The 14,967-nt window shown below is 39.5% G+C and overlaps 1 protein-coding gene across 1 annotated transcript in view; it reads left to right on the plus strand.

Annotated features, from left to right (window-relative positions):
• The window catches only part of LOC134540617 (uncharacterized), a 313,171-nt gene extending 299,056 nt beyond the window's left edge, over positions 1 to 14,115 (plus strand). The window contains exon 4 of the mRNA XM_063383457.1: positions 9,797 to 14,115. Within this exon, the coding sequence (XP_063239527.1) occupies positions 9,797 to 10,045 (249 nt within the window). The 3' untranslated portion in view covers positions 10,046 to 14,115. The remainder of the gene's footprint in view (positions 1 to 9,796) is intronic.
• The last annotated feature ends 852 nt before the right edge of the window (positions 14,116 to 14,967 follow it).

The raw sequence follows: 14,967 nt of genomic DNA on the forward strand, positions 1-14,967 counted from the left end.
ATATCATATCCATTCAAAAATTTAATTGCACCACTGGATAGCTAACGGATCAAATAATTCGTTACGCTAAGTGAGGACTGTGACGCATCGCGCACGGTGGAGGGAAAAGCGCCGCCATTTTGAGGTCATTTTTTCTGCGTTTCGAGATTTACATTTAGTATAACCTTTGAATATATATACTGTATAGAAGTCGTGAGTGGATAGGATTTACTCTACGTTTTTCAGAAGCGTATGATGAGCAGCTTGGGAACTTCACCGCTGCAGTGCGCTGTCGTAACGCCCTGTATCGTCTTAGTTGTTATTTACACGTTAGAGCGCAGCGCTGTCGCCCGCTGTCATTCACCCGCACCCCTCATCCCATCATTCACTGCAGCTCAAGGTCATTCAACAGAAGGGGGAAGGGGTGTTTGAAGAGTTCGACACTTGTCCGCTAGGGACCACCACAAGTCGATGCCCTAGAGATGGTGGCGATTGCGGCGGTGAATTAACCAATACCTCAAAACCGTATTAGAAATTTTAACCTGGGCTGGCGACTTCTATACAGTATATATATTCAAAGGTCGAAGCGACGGCAGGAACATTGCAGAAGCCGTCTGGAACGTGGCTTTGATGCCATTGGTCGGCGGGGGTCGCCCGCCCAGCCAACCCGCACGGCGGGTGCAAGTGTGCCCTGGCGGACCACGCCTTAAATAATGTCGCGTGGGTCCGGGCGGCGGCCTTGAGACCAGAGCAAGCCTGGCGCGGCCGCGGATAGCCTCGGAGCGCTGGGAACTGGCCTCGTTTCAAACACCACAAAAAAAATAAATGTTCTTTATAGCATTTAAATATCGCCCACTAAAGTTTCCAAACCGAACAAAAAAAATCCTTTTTTTTTTTCAAAAATTTTATAATGTTATAAATATTTTAACTACCTATAATTCAGCTTTGGATTTATGCACCAGCTAGCTGGTGGTAGACACTTACATTACAAATATGCGACGATTGGTAACAAAATACATAATGTCCACAACAGAATGTACCAGTTTCAATGGTATATTATAACAGTTCATTTTAGACTATTTGCTACAAATTATACATCAAATTGAAGGTAAACTAACCTAGTTTTCTTTTCAAATGTTCAATATGTTCACTTTTAGTTATACGGCACACATCCAAACTAAAGTCCAATTATACCCACACTTTGGTCAACACGTCCGGAGTAATGGAAGCAATAGCCTCTCCAATTCTGTGACTCAACTCTGGCAAATAATCAATTAGGCAGCTTCGGAACGTAGACACGATCTTTTATAAACCCATAAAGGAAAAAAAAACGCATGGCGTTATGTCAAGTGAACGTGGAGGATAGCGAAAAAGAGCTCTGTCGTTTCGAATTACCTATACCACATGTTGATCACATTGGGCATCACAATTAAACTTTAAACGAAACGTACGTTGAAAAAAAATTACAGATTCACTCTTAGAAAATTGACGAACACAAAAAGTTTTATCCCCAGGTGTAACCATTTTTCCTAAGTGGCCCTGCAATTAAATATATGACTGCGAAATTCTTTTATGGACATACGGTACATAGTTGAGTTCTGAGACATTCTATATATAGTATGTCCATAAAATAATGTTCCGGAACTCGACGTGGATTCAAGAACAGTTGATACTAAGTTTATTACTGTTCTGAATCAAACAAAACCAATTTAAAAAAACTTGTAGGGAGATTTTGAGTAAGGGTAGTATTCAAAAGTTTTAAAATTCCCACATTTCGTCGTGACTCAAGTACCTGCAAAACTTTATGCCATGTATCTACAGTTACATGGGCAATAAGCTTGAAATAACTTTCATTACACACGCTGGTATTCATTTGGTAGGTTTTTTTTTAACACAAACAATGTGGGAAATGCCGAATTTAGACTTCCTAAGTGGTTACGAATTATTTTTTTTCCCAGAAATCAAATGTTTTGAACGCAACCGCCACTCTTTGTCTTGAGAATCAACCTAATATTCCCGCGCGAAAACCGGTCGAAGTAATCGAGTAGTTCCCTGTAAGAAAGTGTACCCCTTAAGTTGCCCGCCTCGTCAGGGGTGTATGTGTGTCAGCGAGGCGGGATGATAAGCGCGACGCTCGCTGGTGCTTCTATCGCGGTGTCTCCTCTGGACTGGCGCGCATCAGGTCTTAGGACATCTATGAAATTTCGAACATTAACCATAACATTAAATTGTAGTGATATGAAGTCCTTTGAGTTTTTTCAAAAATCTTTACCCAGCGTTTTATGTTTAAAGCAATACGTATTCCTAAAACACGCAGTATAGGCCTTTTACATTATTAAAAAAAGTTAAACAACGAAATCCGGAAACAGAATTACTAATTCGAACTCAGATTATTTAGGTAAACAGACCCCAATCTGATATCGTGAGTAAAGTTTTTAAATCACGTTGATTCTTTTGAAGCACTGCACACAGTATGTTTGCCCAGGTAGGCGGGACCCTTAAGGCCCCTGCTCACCCGGGCACACACACGGTGCGCAGAGCTTCAGGAAAAACAACGTGATTCGAAAAATACTACAGATATCCGATTGGGGCCTGTTTACGAAAATAATTAATGAGTTCAATGATGGCCGAAAAGTACTTTTGATTTCGGATAAAGTTTTCAAAACTGTATTTCTAGAAGAGTTAATTTGACTAAAAAGCATGTTATCAGAATACATTTTAGGCGTAAAACAACCAGTACAGATTCTTGAAAGCACTTAAGGAACTTGCATTTGTTCCCTTTTCTTTATTTCTCCTCAATATATAATGTTACGATCGCCGCTCAAATTTCACAGTTGTCCTGTGCACGACGCGAAGACTGCGCACCAGTTCACATATTTGCGCTTAGAGGCGATAGCGCGCTAGAAGCACCAGCGACAGTCGCACTTATCATCCCGCCTCACTAACCCGACTAAACGGGCCCCTCAAGACGTTGCCAAATTGACAACGAGAAGGTGTTTGTTATTAGAAATAAGTTTCTCGTGGCGCGGCCATCAGTAGCGTAAGCGCTTGTTCGATGGGTTGCCTGTACCGAAGGCGCAGACGTTTTGTGTGCCTGGTTGCGTGTATCCAGGGGCCTGTTGTCGGAAGGAGGGGAGGTTGATGGGGGGGGGGGGGGGGGAGCAGATAGCAGGAGGCGGTGGAAGTCAAGGTGAAGGTGAGAGGGTTTGGCCCCGCCCAGTGGGCGGGGTGCAGAGGGGAAGTGTGTGGTCTTGTGGAGGAGGGGCGGCGAAGGGGGAGGGGGCCGAGGTCGCTCGCATACCAATCAGCTGGGGTAAAACCAGAGCAACTCGACTCCAACACTTGCTGCCCCCGAGGCGGCGTCGGCGCGGCTGCCTGACCCGGGCGTTGGCGTCCGTGTACGGCGGCGCTCCCGCGGGATGCGCCCGCGAGCTCCAGTGCGGTGCTCACGCGAGAAGGTCCACGCGCATTAAGGCCCCCGCCCACCCGGGAATACACACGGTGCGCAGAGCTTCAGTTGAAACAACAGCGATTTGAAAACTACTTGAGATATCCGAGTGGGGGTCTGCTTACGAAAAGCATTTAAGAGTTCGCTGAGGGCCGAAAAGTACTTTTGATTTTGGATTAAGTTTTCAAACTGTATTTTTAGAAGAGTTAAAATGGCTAAAACGCATGTTTTCAGAGTAATTTTTAGGCGTTAAACAAACAGTACAGATTCTTGAAAGCACTTAAGGGACTTTGCATTACACCTTTATCTTCATTTCTCGGCCATGTAATGTTACGGTCACCGCTCAAATTCCACAGTTGTCCTGTGACGACGAGAAGACTGCGCGCCGGTCCAGAGGAGACACCGCGCTAGAAGCACCAGCGAGTGTCGCGCTTATCATCCCGCCTCGCTGACACACATACACCCCTGACGAGGCAGGTCCCTTAAGGTTCGGTCTCACGCATAATGTTTAATTTTTCATTTCCTCGTCATTACCTTTGTATTAAGTTCCAAAACTGAAATTCTCATCACGATACCTCGCTTGCATTTGCTGAATTGTAAGAAATATTTCCATTAACTGTGTAACATAAAGGGTATAAAAATGTTGCGTAAGTATTCTTGAATATTATTGAAATTGTTTATACTTCTTTAGGATCGTTATGAAAAATTGTGAGAGAGAACATTCACGATGCGCGCGCACCATGGAACGAAATTTTAACATTATGGAAAAAAAGGTTACATACAAATTAAAATTATATATATATATATGTGGTTTTAAATCTTAGACTTTAGTAATTGGTATTGAATACTGGCCCAGACTATTAAATACATGTGTTTATTGTAAATATTACTGATTTAAATTTCGTTTGAAAACATTTGAAGTATATTTTCAATTGTTTTTATGTTAGTGATATTATATTTACGTATTAAGAATTAATTTGCATTATACATTATAAATTATTACATTATTATTTTGGATTAAGTTTAATTATTAATTAAATTTACTATATTACCAAAATAATAATTTATTTATACACGTGTTAATATTAATGTTAAAGGAGTATTTACTAAATTACTTAATTTGTTTAAATTTTTACTTTACAAAGTGTATTTAAAATATCACTCCAATAATGTTATTATTTTATTTATATTTATGATTTATATATAAAATTAAGGATAGTTTTAAATACTACGCCAAGATACTATAAATTCTAACGCGTCTGCATAAATACACGTAACTATTTAATTGTTGTTACTTGCACTACCTGTTACACCCATTATCTTGCACTTCGTGAATATCTATTGAAAGTATTAGTGAAAGAATATTAAATGCAGTGGAGGAATCAAGGTCAGTTTTCCGATTTAGTCTTCAAATAACGGCAATGATGAGAAAATAAAATTTTGGCAATATAGTATGTGAGACTGTCTCGACAAATTTTTCAAACACTATTCACAGACGTGATACACGTTAATCAATCATAGGTATCGGATGATCAAAATGGTTTATCCCTTAGTTTTGAATCCAATTGACAGGAAAATATGTTTACATAACACATAATTAAAACTAAGAAATTTTCAAACTTTAAAATCTTAATTCCGTTTTCAAGTCTTAGTGATTTTATTTATGTTACTTTTGAAAGCCTGCGAAATAACGACATATAAAACTCGTGGTTACATTGTCGTTCGTAATGTTTATGATACGGTGGCGCTCTCAATACATACGTTAGCTGAGGATACATTTGGCCTTTGATTAGAAGAAAGGTTGAAGACCAATGGTTTTAAACACGGGCGCAACAACATGAGGGGGGGGGGGGGCAAAGGGTATTTTGCCCCCCCCCCCCCCCCTCTGAAACCTTAAATTGGGGGCAGACGGGGGCAAAGAAAGTGCTGTGTAATCAATTTTTAGATAACAAAACTGCTTAAATAGCACCATTTTCCACCTTGAAATACAAATTTTCCCGGGGGAGGGCCTCCGGACCCCCCGCTTCATTAAGGGGGCCTTTGGAAATTTAGTTGTTGTGCCCCTGGTTTTAAATGATTTGCTACTCTGTGTTGCAATAAAAAAAACATTTCGTACTTTTACAAAGAAATTGCTTGGCAACGCAAAGTTTTCAACGAGATCACGTGTTAAACTAGAAGCCACAGCATTGAAACTAAATTACAAATACTACTCTGACGGGTGATAGCGGCCATCTTTATGTACATGTTACATATGTAATATAGCAATGGCGTATGTCCAAAAACTTACATCAAGTCATGCACTCCCATTGCACAAATCTTTCAAAGATAACTGTAATATAAAAGTTTCAAATTTTAAGCTACTAGACTAAACGATCATCCAAGAAGGAAGGTTAAAAATAAGAAATATGTTATTTAAAAGCCTGCTTTAAACCTCCGGGTAGATATAGTACTAGGATTATGCGAAAATAAGGTTTTTCACCTTTGTGACATAGCACGACATGCTACTGTTGCGACCTTTAGCGACTGTCTGTAACCAAGGTTCATAAAAGAGTTCATTTTGTGGCGTTAAAAGCATTTATTTTATAATTGTGTAAGTAATTGTTTTTACATGACACAACTGTTGTAAATTAATAAGGGCTCTTGAAAGCAGAAACAAATTTCGTATAAATTTTTGATTTTTGTGTTAGTGTATCGTTCACCTGTGTCGCTCTCCCACGGCCAGCAGCGAAAAGCAGGGAACGTGGATGGAGGAAGCGAAGGAATAAAAAAAACACAGAACAGAAACGACGTGAAACGATAGCGGATCAGAAAGACGGGACACGGAAAGATAAGGAAGCTAGCGGCTACACACGGGTATGACCATTGTACAGGCGATGACGCCGTACACAATGTCCTGACCGCTGGGAGCCTATGTGGAGCAAGTAATGGAGGAGGCTCAGAGAGAGAGTGAGAGAGAGAGAGAAGAGTAGAGAAGGTAGCCGGTGTAATGAAGGAGAGAGAGAGAGAGAGAGAGAGAGAGAAACTTCAAGCCGGCAGGCATAAAACATCTCTTCGTCTCTATCTTGAGGTCACATCGATAAAAACCCGCGGAGGAGATCATGTATAAAAGAAAAACGTCCTTTCCTTTCCTCTCGCCACCGGGGTCTACGGGTTTGTGTGTGTCTGTGTGTGTGTGTGTACACAAAACAAGAGCAGATAAAATGGCGGAATGACTTGTGGTTCTGTTGTCGTGCCTTCGTGTACCTCTTTTGTCTTCCCTTTTCACTCGGGCCTTCCTCCGGCCAGGGGCTGAGGTCCTTTGCAAGCCATCGCCTTTTGCCCTGCTGCCGTTCCCCGCGTGACTTAACGACCCCTCAAGGTCAGGCGTTGCACTTGTGTCGGTGGAGGCGAAATGATAAGCCTCTTTTTGAAGTAAAAACTTCTTTAGCCGCGTTGAGCGATTTTCGGTAGGGGCAAAACTTATGGGTAGAGACCGGAAAAATTCGCGGATTCATTCGGCGAAAGGCTAGAATTCAAATACATATACCTCTTAGATGATTTTGCTATTGGCTTACTGTTAATCTGGACGCATCTCAACCAATCTGAACCAGTCATAAACCTTGAACCAAAGAAGGATCGAATCACAGACGAACCAGCCGAGACGACTCACAGTCGGCAGCCAATGAACTTGCGTTTTTTGCCCGAGTGTACAGGGGAATGTGCAGTCTATCCTGAAGGCCATCGAAACCGCGAATTTTTCCGGTCTCTACTTCTGGGTTCGCGTCACCGACATGCTAGTGACGTGTTGCGCCAGACTGGCGACGCGCAGCGGCCTGTGTACATGTATACGCATACATAAACTAATACATTGTATAGAATCGACTGTATCATGTGCGTGTTGGACTCTTTTTTGGATGAGGAGAAATCTTGTGAGTTCGCGTCACCGACATGCTGTAGTAGCAGTAAGTGAAGTTAAATTAACCTCATTCAACGATTTTCTTTTTTTTATTTATTTACGTAGGGAATGTTGATTATTTGTGGATTTAAGTTCACAGTTTTTATTTTTTATTTTTCAAGGATAAAACTTAATTTATTCTATTTTTAAAGATACAAGTTTTTAATTTTATCTTTATTTTCCAAGGAAATTTTTAACGTTATTGTGTGGTGCATATTGCGTTTATTGGATGTTTTTTTAGTAGGTAGTTAAGTTGAGGTTATGTTTTTTTCTTTTGTTTAATTATTTACGATGTGAATTTTTTCAAATGTCAGGTTATTGATTTATTAAAAATAATGTTGAATATTTGTAGATTTAAGTTTATAATTTTATAATTTCTTTCAATGAAAAAATTTAATTTCTTGTAGTTTTAAAGTTACGTATTATTGGTAGGGGCAAAACTTATGGGTTCGCCTCACCGACATGCTACTGACATAATACCAAAATAATTTTCTTGAGTACATTTGACGTAGAAATGATGTCATATTACAACATTTAAAAAATAAAGTTTTAAGTTTTCACTTCTGTTGACAGTTCCCATGACTGGCTATTTTTTTTTAGAACACGTGTCAGGCATGAAACAACTGGTGAAGTATCTTGAAAGCACTCAAGGGACTCGCATTTACCTTTGTTTCTCCACCATTTAATTTTATGGATAATGCTCCAATATCATAGTTGCCCTTAGGGTTTCCGGTCATGAAGGTACCGCGAATTCCCGGTACTTTTGATACAGTAAAAAGAAATTGGGAATTTAAAATAGATTCCAGGTTCTTTTGTACCTTCGGGACTTGACATCGACACATTATTAGGTTCACACCTCATGAATACACCAAAACTCCACCAGGCAACTGATCCCGATTAGGGCGTAGTCCTGGTTAGAAGAAAGATGGGTCTTTTACACGCCAGACACTGTTGCCAGTGCCCAACATGGGTTCCAAGAACCGGGAAATGGATTCGCCATTTCCATTCGCGGCATGTTCTTGACATCGACAGCATGATATTTCGTTGTTACTGCGCGCTAAGGTTGCTTCACTCGCTGCTCTGCTGTGGCGAGGCGACCATAGGGCGCTCCTCAGCCAGTCTGTGTCAGCTCTGCTGCCAGTCTGTGTCAGCTCTGCTGCCAGTCTGTGTCAGCTCTGCTGCCAGTCTGTGTCAGCTCTGCTGCCAGTCTGTGTCAGCTCTGCTGCCAGTCTGTGTCAGCTCTGCTGCCAGTCTGTGTCAGCTCTGTTGCCAATGCTCCTACATCACCGTTGTCTCTCTTCAAGTTTGTTATTTGAAGTTATTTTAAGTTAATAATTCTATGTTTTTGCATGTGTTAAAACAATCAGTCGTTTAAAAATGTTCTTTTTTTTTCAAAGTTAAAGACTGAGAGCAAGGCTAAGAAAATTTTTTTTTTCACATTAGTATATTTTTATTTTTTTAAATTAAAAAATTGTTAAAACAAATATGTATTTCATTTTTACTTTTAGTAACTAAAACTTATTTAATCTTCCAAAACTACTTCAATCACAGACTACTGTACCATTAATAACAAAATAAAATAAACTACCTAGTACCGAATGTACCGGGAATTCCCGGTTCCGTTTGGGACTGGTACCGAAATTCCCGGTTCTGAACATCGGTTCTGTAGTTGCCCTGTACGCAGTTCCGAAGAGAACTTTCGTCCAGATAAGCAATGGTGATCGGCTAAGGGACATGCAGATTTCGCGAAAAGATTTAGAGACTAGATAAAAGTTAAAACACTATAGCACCTTCTGTGTTTTGTGATCGGGTGAGTTTCTCCCAGGTACATATCGATTGTAACAACACCAATCACAGTGATTCAGTGCAGAAGTAAACGCGTCCTGAGTGGCTCGTACCTAATAAGTCAACGACTTCCCTCGCTAGACGGCCGCCTATCACAAGAAAGAAACCGGTGGTGCGGGTGTACCTTGTTGCAGTCTAATAAGTGTTGAAATCTTTTCGTGAAAAATGCCTGCCCCTAGTGATCGCGGATGCAAAGGGAATAAGTAGAGACCCGGAAATTTCGCGAATTATTCTGGCCTCAGGATAGAATTCAAAGTTATAGGTGTGCTCGACCCATGTTTTATTTCCCATTGGTTGAATTCTCAGCGAGAACATTTATATTCTTGTTATTTGGCACTACCTGATTCGCTTACTTCTCTCCTAGCTGGACATCGTTGGCTCACGGTCGTAGACGGGCGTGTCCAAATAACTGCGGTCCAATCATGAACACAGTGCGACAGTGTGGAGGTTTGCATTCTAGCTTGCGACTAAATGAATCCGCGAAATTTCCGGGTCTCTAGGAATAAGCGAAACATTCGCGGCTCTGATCACAAATAAGCACTGGTGAAGGGGGCTGGTCGGTGACGGAGCCGGTGCGGCGCGTGTTGCAGAACTTCAGGGAGCAGCGCATCGACGGCTCGGCGCTGCCGCTGCTGACCGAGGACCACCTGACGACCACGCTCGGCATGAAGCTCGGGCCCGCGCTGAAGCTGAAGGCGACGCTGGCCCGCCGCCTGGGCCACTGCGCCGTGTGCCAGCACTGCGTGCACTGCCACTCGGCCGCGCCGCCCCCGCCGCCCCCGAGCCCCGCCGCCGCCGCCGCCGCCGCGCTCGGCCGCCCCAGCAGCACCGGCAACTGAGCCCGACTCGGCCAGCTTCCATACGAGACTTCAGTCGCTCTCCCACCCCCGTCTAAGACGTCCCATCTAGACTCGGCCAACTACCGCTCAGACTTCAGTCGGTCCCCTGCCTTGACTCGGCCAGCACCGCTCGCACTTCAGACGGTCTCCCGTCCTCGTGCTAGACTCGGCCAGCTTCCATACGAGACTTCAGTCGCTCTCCCACCCCCGTCTAAGACGTCCCATCTAGACTCGGCCAACTACCGCTCAGACTTCAGTCGGTCCCCTGCCTTGACTCGGCCAGCACCGCTCGCACTTCAGACGGTCTCCCGTCCTCGTGCTAGACTCGGCCAGCTTCCATACGAGACTTCAGTCGCTCTCCCACCCCCGTCTAAGACGTCCCATCTAGACTCGGCCAACTACCGCTCAGACTTCAGTCGGTCCCCTGCCTTGACTCGGCCAACACCGCTCGCACTTCAGTCGGTCTCCCACCCCGTCTCAGACATCTCACATATAGTCGGTATAACTTCCACCCAGACTTCAGTTGGTCTCCTGTCTTGACTCTGTTTAACTTTACGCAGACTTCAGTTGGTCTATCGCCTAAACTCGTCAAGCATTCAGTAGTACATCTACCCAAACTCTATGCTGGTTGATCTCCCACTCGTATTTAGAGCAATTTTTTTTTTCCTGTCGTCACATCCAGAACTCTGGCAACATTTGCTTGAACTTCAGTTGGTTTCTGCTGGCGTGCTATGCTGGCATCTACCAAAAATTAAGTTGGTCCACCGCCCAGCCTGCAACTGGGTTTTTACGAAAACACGCCCGATTTCCACTTAGACTCTGTTTATATCGCTCCTCAAACTTCAGTTGATTTTCTGCTTAAAACTCCGCCAGTTTTCGGGTGACGTAATTTCAGACTGAGCCAACCATTCCTGATATTTAACGAGACCTCTGCCAAGAGTGTATACAGAATTCTCCTGAACTTTGCCTGGTCTCGATTTATCTCAACCGAAACTTCAGCTGTCCTCTTCTCTGTGTTTGACTAAGTCTACCACCCTGGAGCTTAATTAGGTTTACGCTTCATAATACATGTTTTTACTCGGACATGTCCCAACATGTGTCCAAATTTAAATTGTTATCTGGCCGAGTCTTTGTCAACCGTGGCTTTTACATGCGCACTTTATTGGATCTCTTGCCAGAACTCAGAATAACATATCCACATTAGCTTGGCTTCTCTTCGTGCGTAGCTCGCGATCGCACAAACCCTCATGTATAAAAAAACAATTAAGTACATTCATGAAGAATAACAAGCCCATTTTATTGCATTACTGCTTCACATTTCATAGCGTGTAAGTAACAACGTCTGAGAGCGATTGTGGTTCACATTGAGTCTGGTTTTGTATCTAAACACCAATGAGAAACCAACTATGATATGAGATTTTACATCGTTTTGAAATATATTTGCTTTTAAATTTTAAACATCTAGCCTCCAAACATGATCCTGGAAAAAAAAATACTCTTGTTCTTGAATGTGTTACATTTAAACTGACTGAGCGTACATATCTTACGTAAAAAGTAAAACATTAAAACTTGCCGTACAAAAAAAAAAGGAGGTACGATGATCATTTCCAATATAAATATCAAAAAATTATAAATTATGGGAAATAATTTTAAATAATTAAACTTTTATATTAACATACCATTTGGTTTTCTGTTTACGGTTGCTCAAATTATTTTTAGACACATTTAGTTACATTTTGGGCTCTTTAAAGGCTTACATTCTGCACTGACTATTATTTTAACGTTACCTTAGGGATCTTCAACTTTATCATTAATTTTTTTTCACACAAGTTCATGACCCAATGTTTTATCAGTATAATGAATGGTGGAGCTAGATTTCTAATAGAATTGTTTCTTTCTCACTTAGTTTACATTTAAAACTCATTTAACATAAGTCTTCCTTTATTTGACGTGAAGGAAAAAATTTCTAGTGTTAAATTTTTCAAGACAACGAACATTTTCGCATTTGAAATATTTGACTGGGGGTGTTTGTGGTATTTGGTGTATTGAAAGTTCATAGAACATCATTTGCTTAACAATAATATTCAGTGATTAAACGTGTGCAATGTGTAATTTTTTTAATATGGATAGTATTTATTTGTTAAAACGTGCAGTCTCTAACACTTGATGCGTGCAAATTTGTAGTCTTTAGCAGTATTGAAGACTGGGCGAAGAACACATGATGTGGTGTCGAAAAACAAGTGACACGTGTAAATAAAAGTAACGCTGTGATAAAATGTTCGAGAAAACGCATGTATGTGAGTGCCTTAAAAAAAATCAGAGTATGAATTTAATGTTTCACACGTGAGTGAAATGTGTGTTTTTTTTTTTGTCACCGCAAAACGTTCAGTATTGTATTACTTAATTTAATGTGACCTGAAGATTTTCGTGTTATGTACTTTGTAAGCTATGTACTGGAGGTTCATCTGTGTAATCGTAATGTGCCTCTTACAACTGCAGTAATACCACACGGAAAAAACCAACTCTTTCAAACAGTTTGCAGTTTAAATGCACGAGACTTGCATTTGTCAATTTGTAGGCATGGGTAAATCGTCAAAGCTGAAATGTTCCAGTAACGAATAACGAAATGAATCAACTATTTCTTGAACCTGTGTTAGTCATGTTTGCTATGTTAATTCTTCTCTGCTTAGTATTTTTCATAAAACTGAAACAAAATCAACTGTTATTTATCTTCACAAATCTACTGTACAAAATATGTACAAGTGAGAAGATTTGTTACTTCAAAGTAATAGTTTTGACCGAAAAGAACTCATTATGAACAGAATTTTTTTTACTGTGGTTTGTGAATTAGGTAGATTCACAAATTTAACAACAAAAAAAAAACGTGCGCTCAGTAAAGAAATATTTGTTATACAGATAATTGAAAATATTATTTTTATTGGAAACATTTTGTGCACATTTAATATTATTTTTTTACTATCTTCGTTGGTTTTAAAGTTATCAGAAATGTGAAAATAATTATATTCAGTATTGGCTGGTTTTCATATCCTGTCGTCACCATAAAACACGTTTAGTAATATGGTGATACATATTTTAAGTACTCAAAATAACCCAGCATTAAAGTGTTCTCCCCAGCAATGGAAAAAGCAGATCATTTTTTCTAACATTTTTTACGTCATTAAATATCTGAAGTACTTAATATCATCGGATGTGTCTTTTCAACAATGTTTCGTTATAAAATGTTCTGGAAACCTAAACAAATATAAGGGAAATAAAAAGTCTATTAAAACAGAAAATTAGTCAAATACAATAAACCGAAATTAAACTTTTTGGTTTAAAATACAATGATAAGATGGAATTTAAATTTCCATTACAGTTTCTAAACATTCTACCAAATTAATTTCTGAAAATTTAATAGTACGTACCATTAAATAATCCAAAGTGCCTTTCTGATACACAGTTACTTAATATGTTTATTGTGATGGGCAGTTGTCTGAAAGTATTAACAAATAATTATTCAGGCAGTATCTGTTCAGTTCAAACGAACTGATTTAGTGAAATACCTAATTTTTACTTTCTAAATAATAGCCAGTAATTAAAATATAACCTATGCAAAAAGTAAATCGTGCCTTATCAAGTTTTCCAGAACATTTTTCGCCGAGGTCATAGAAGCGTTAATGTGTAGGTAAATATAAAAAAAATGCTTAAAAAATGTAATGATAATGTAAATTAATGTGTTAGTTTATAACGGCGTTATTTATTGTTCAAACGAAATCTATTTTTTATGTATGACTGATTATGGATCCACTATCACCTTGTGATAAAGGTAGGATTGAGGGTGTTAATTTTTTTATATTTGTGTATTTGCAAATGTAGTCACGTATTTTGTATTTGTATAGTTTTTGATATAGTGAAGGGAAATGTGCAAATGAACTCTTCTACCCTTTGTTTTTGCTCAGAGAGCAGATAAAAATGGTATATTTTGTAATGTATAATTTTTAAAGTGGTGTTGAGCTCTCGTTTTTGTAGTATTTTTAAGTGTGTTGTTAAAATATAATTTATAAGCTGTATTGGCATTTTTTCTTGAACTCAGCCAATCTTATACCTACTCCTATGATTTAATGAATATGTTTTGACATGTCCCACGGTGGTAAAGATTCTTGCGTGGATTTTTCTTTTAAGTAAAATCTTTCAGTCGTTTTCATAAATTTGTAGTTTACATATTGGATTCTAAAATCCTTCAGCTGTGGTTAAGTTAGGACATATGACAAAGATTTTCTATGCATTTTTTAAATTCGTAAAATATGTTTTTCCATAGGTTTTTTTCTAATTAAGTACAATCAATATGAATTTCAATGCTTTTTTAAGAAAATATTATTTTATTGCGATTTTTAACATCCTACCTTTTATGACGTTTGGCTATTACAAGCATTCCTCAAACTCAACTGAACATATATTTACCACTAGCTTTACCCACGAATTCGTTCACGTGGGTAGAATAATTAGCACAGGATATTAAGGCAGATAAATATAGACAGTACTGTATTATTAATGAATTCATTAAAGTTAATATTACATTTAGGCTTCTCTGTTAAGAATCGATCTCACACGCCATAATTTAATGTTTTCTGTTTTTTAGTCATTAATTTTATTAAATGTTTATTAATGAAATTTTAACTCGATACCTCTCTTGCGTCCGTTGTTCTGCCACAAATATTTTAAAGAGATAAACACTTAGTGTAATTAATGGGTGTATAAACGCGTGCAAGTCTGCGTAATTATCATAATTAGAGTGACCATGATATTTCATTAAGTGAATATTTGTTGAAAATATTTGTGGCTGATCAAATGTAAGAGATGTATCGAGGTAAACTTTTAGAAATATCCCTTGGAAGAAAGTCATACAGTAAAAACAAAAAACA

Source organism: Bacillus rossius, chromosome 17 (genome assembly GCF_032445375.1).
Source record: "Bacillus rossius redtenbacheri isolate Brsri chromosome 17, Brsri_v3, whole genome shotgun sequence".
In the NCBI taxonomy this organism is placed as follows: domain Eukaryota; kingdom Metazoa; phylum Arthropoda; class Insecta; order Phasmatodea; family Bacillidae; genus Bacillus; species Bacillus rossius.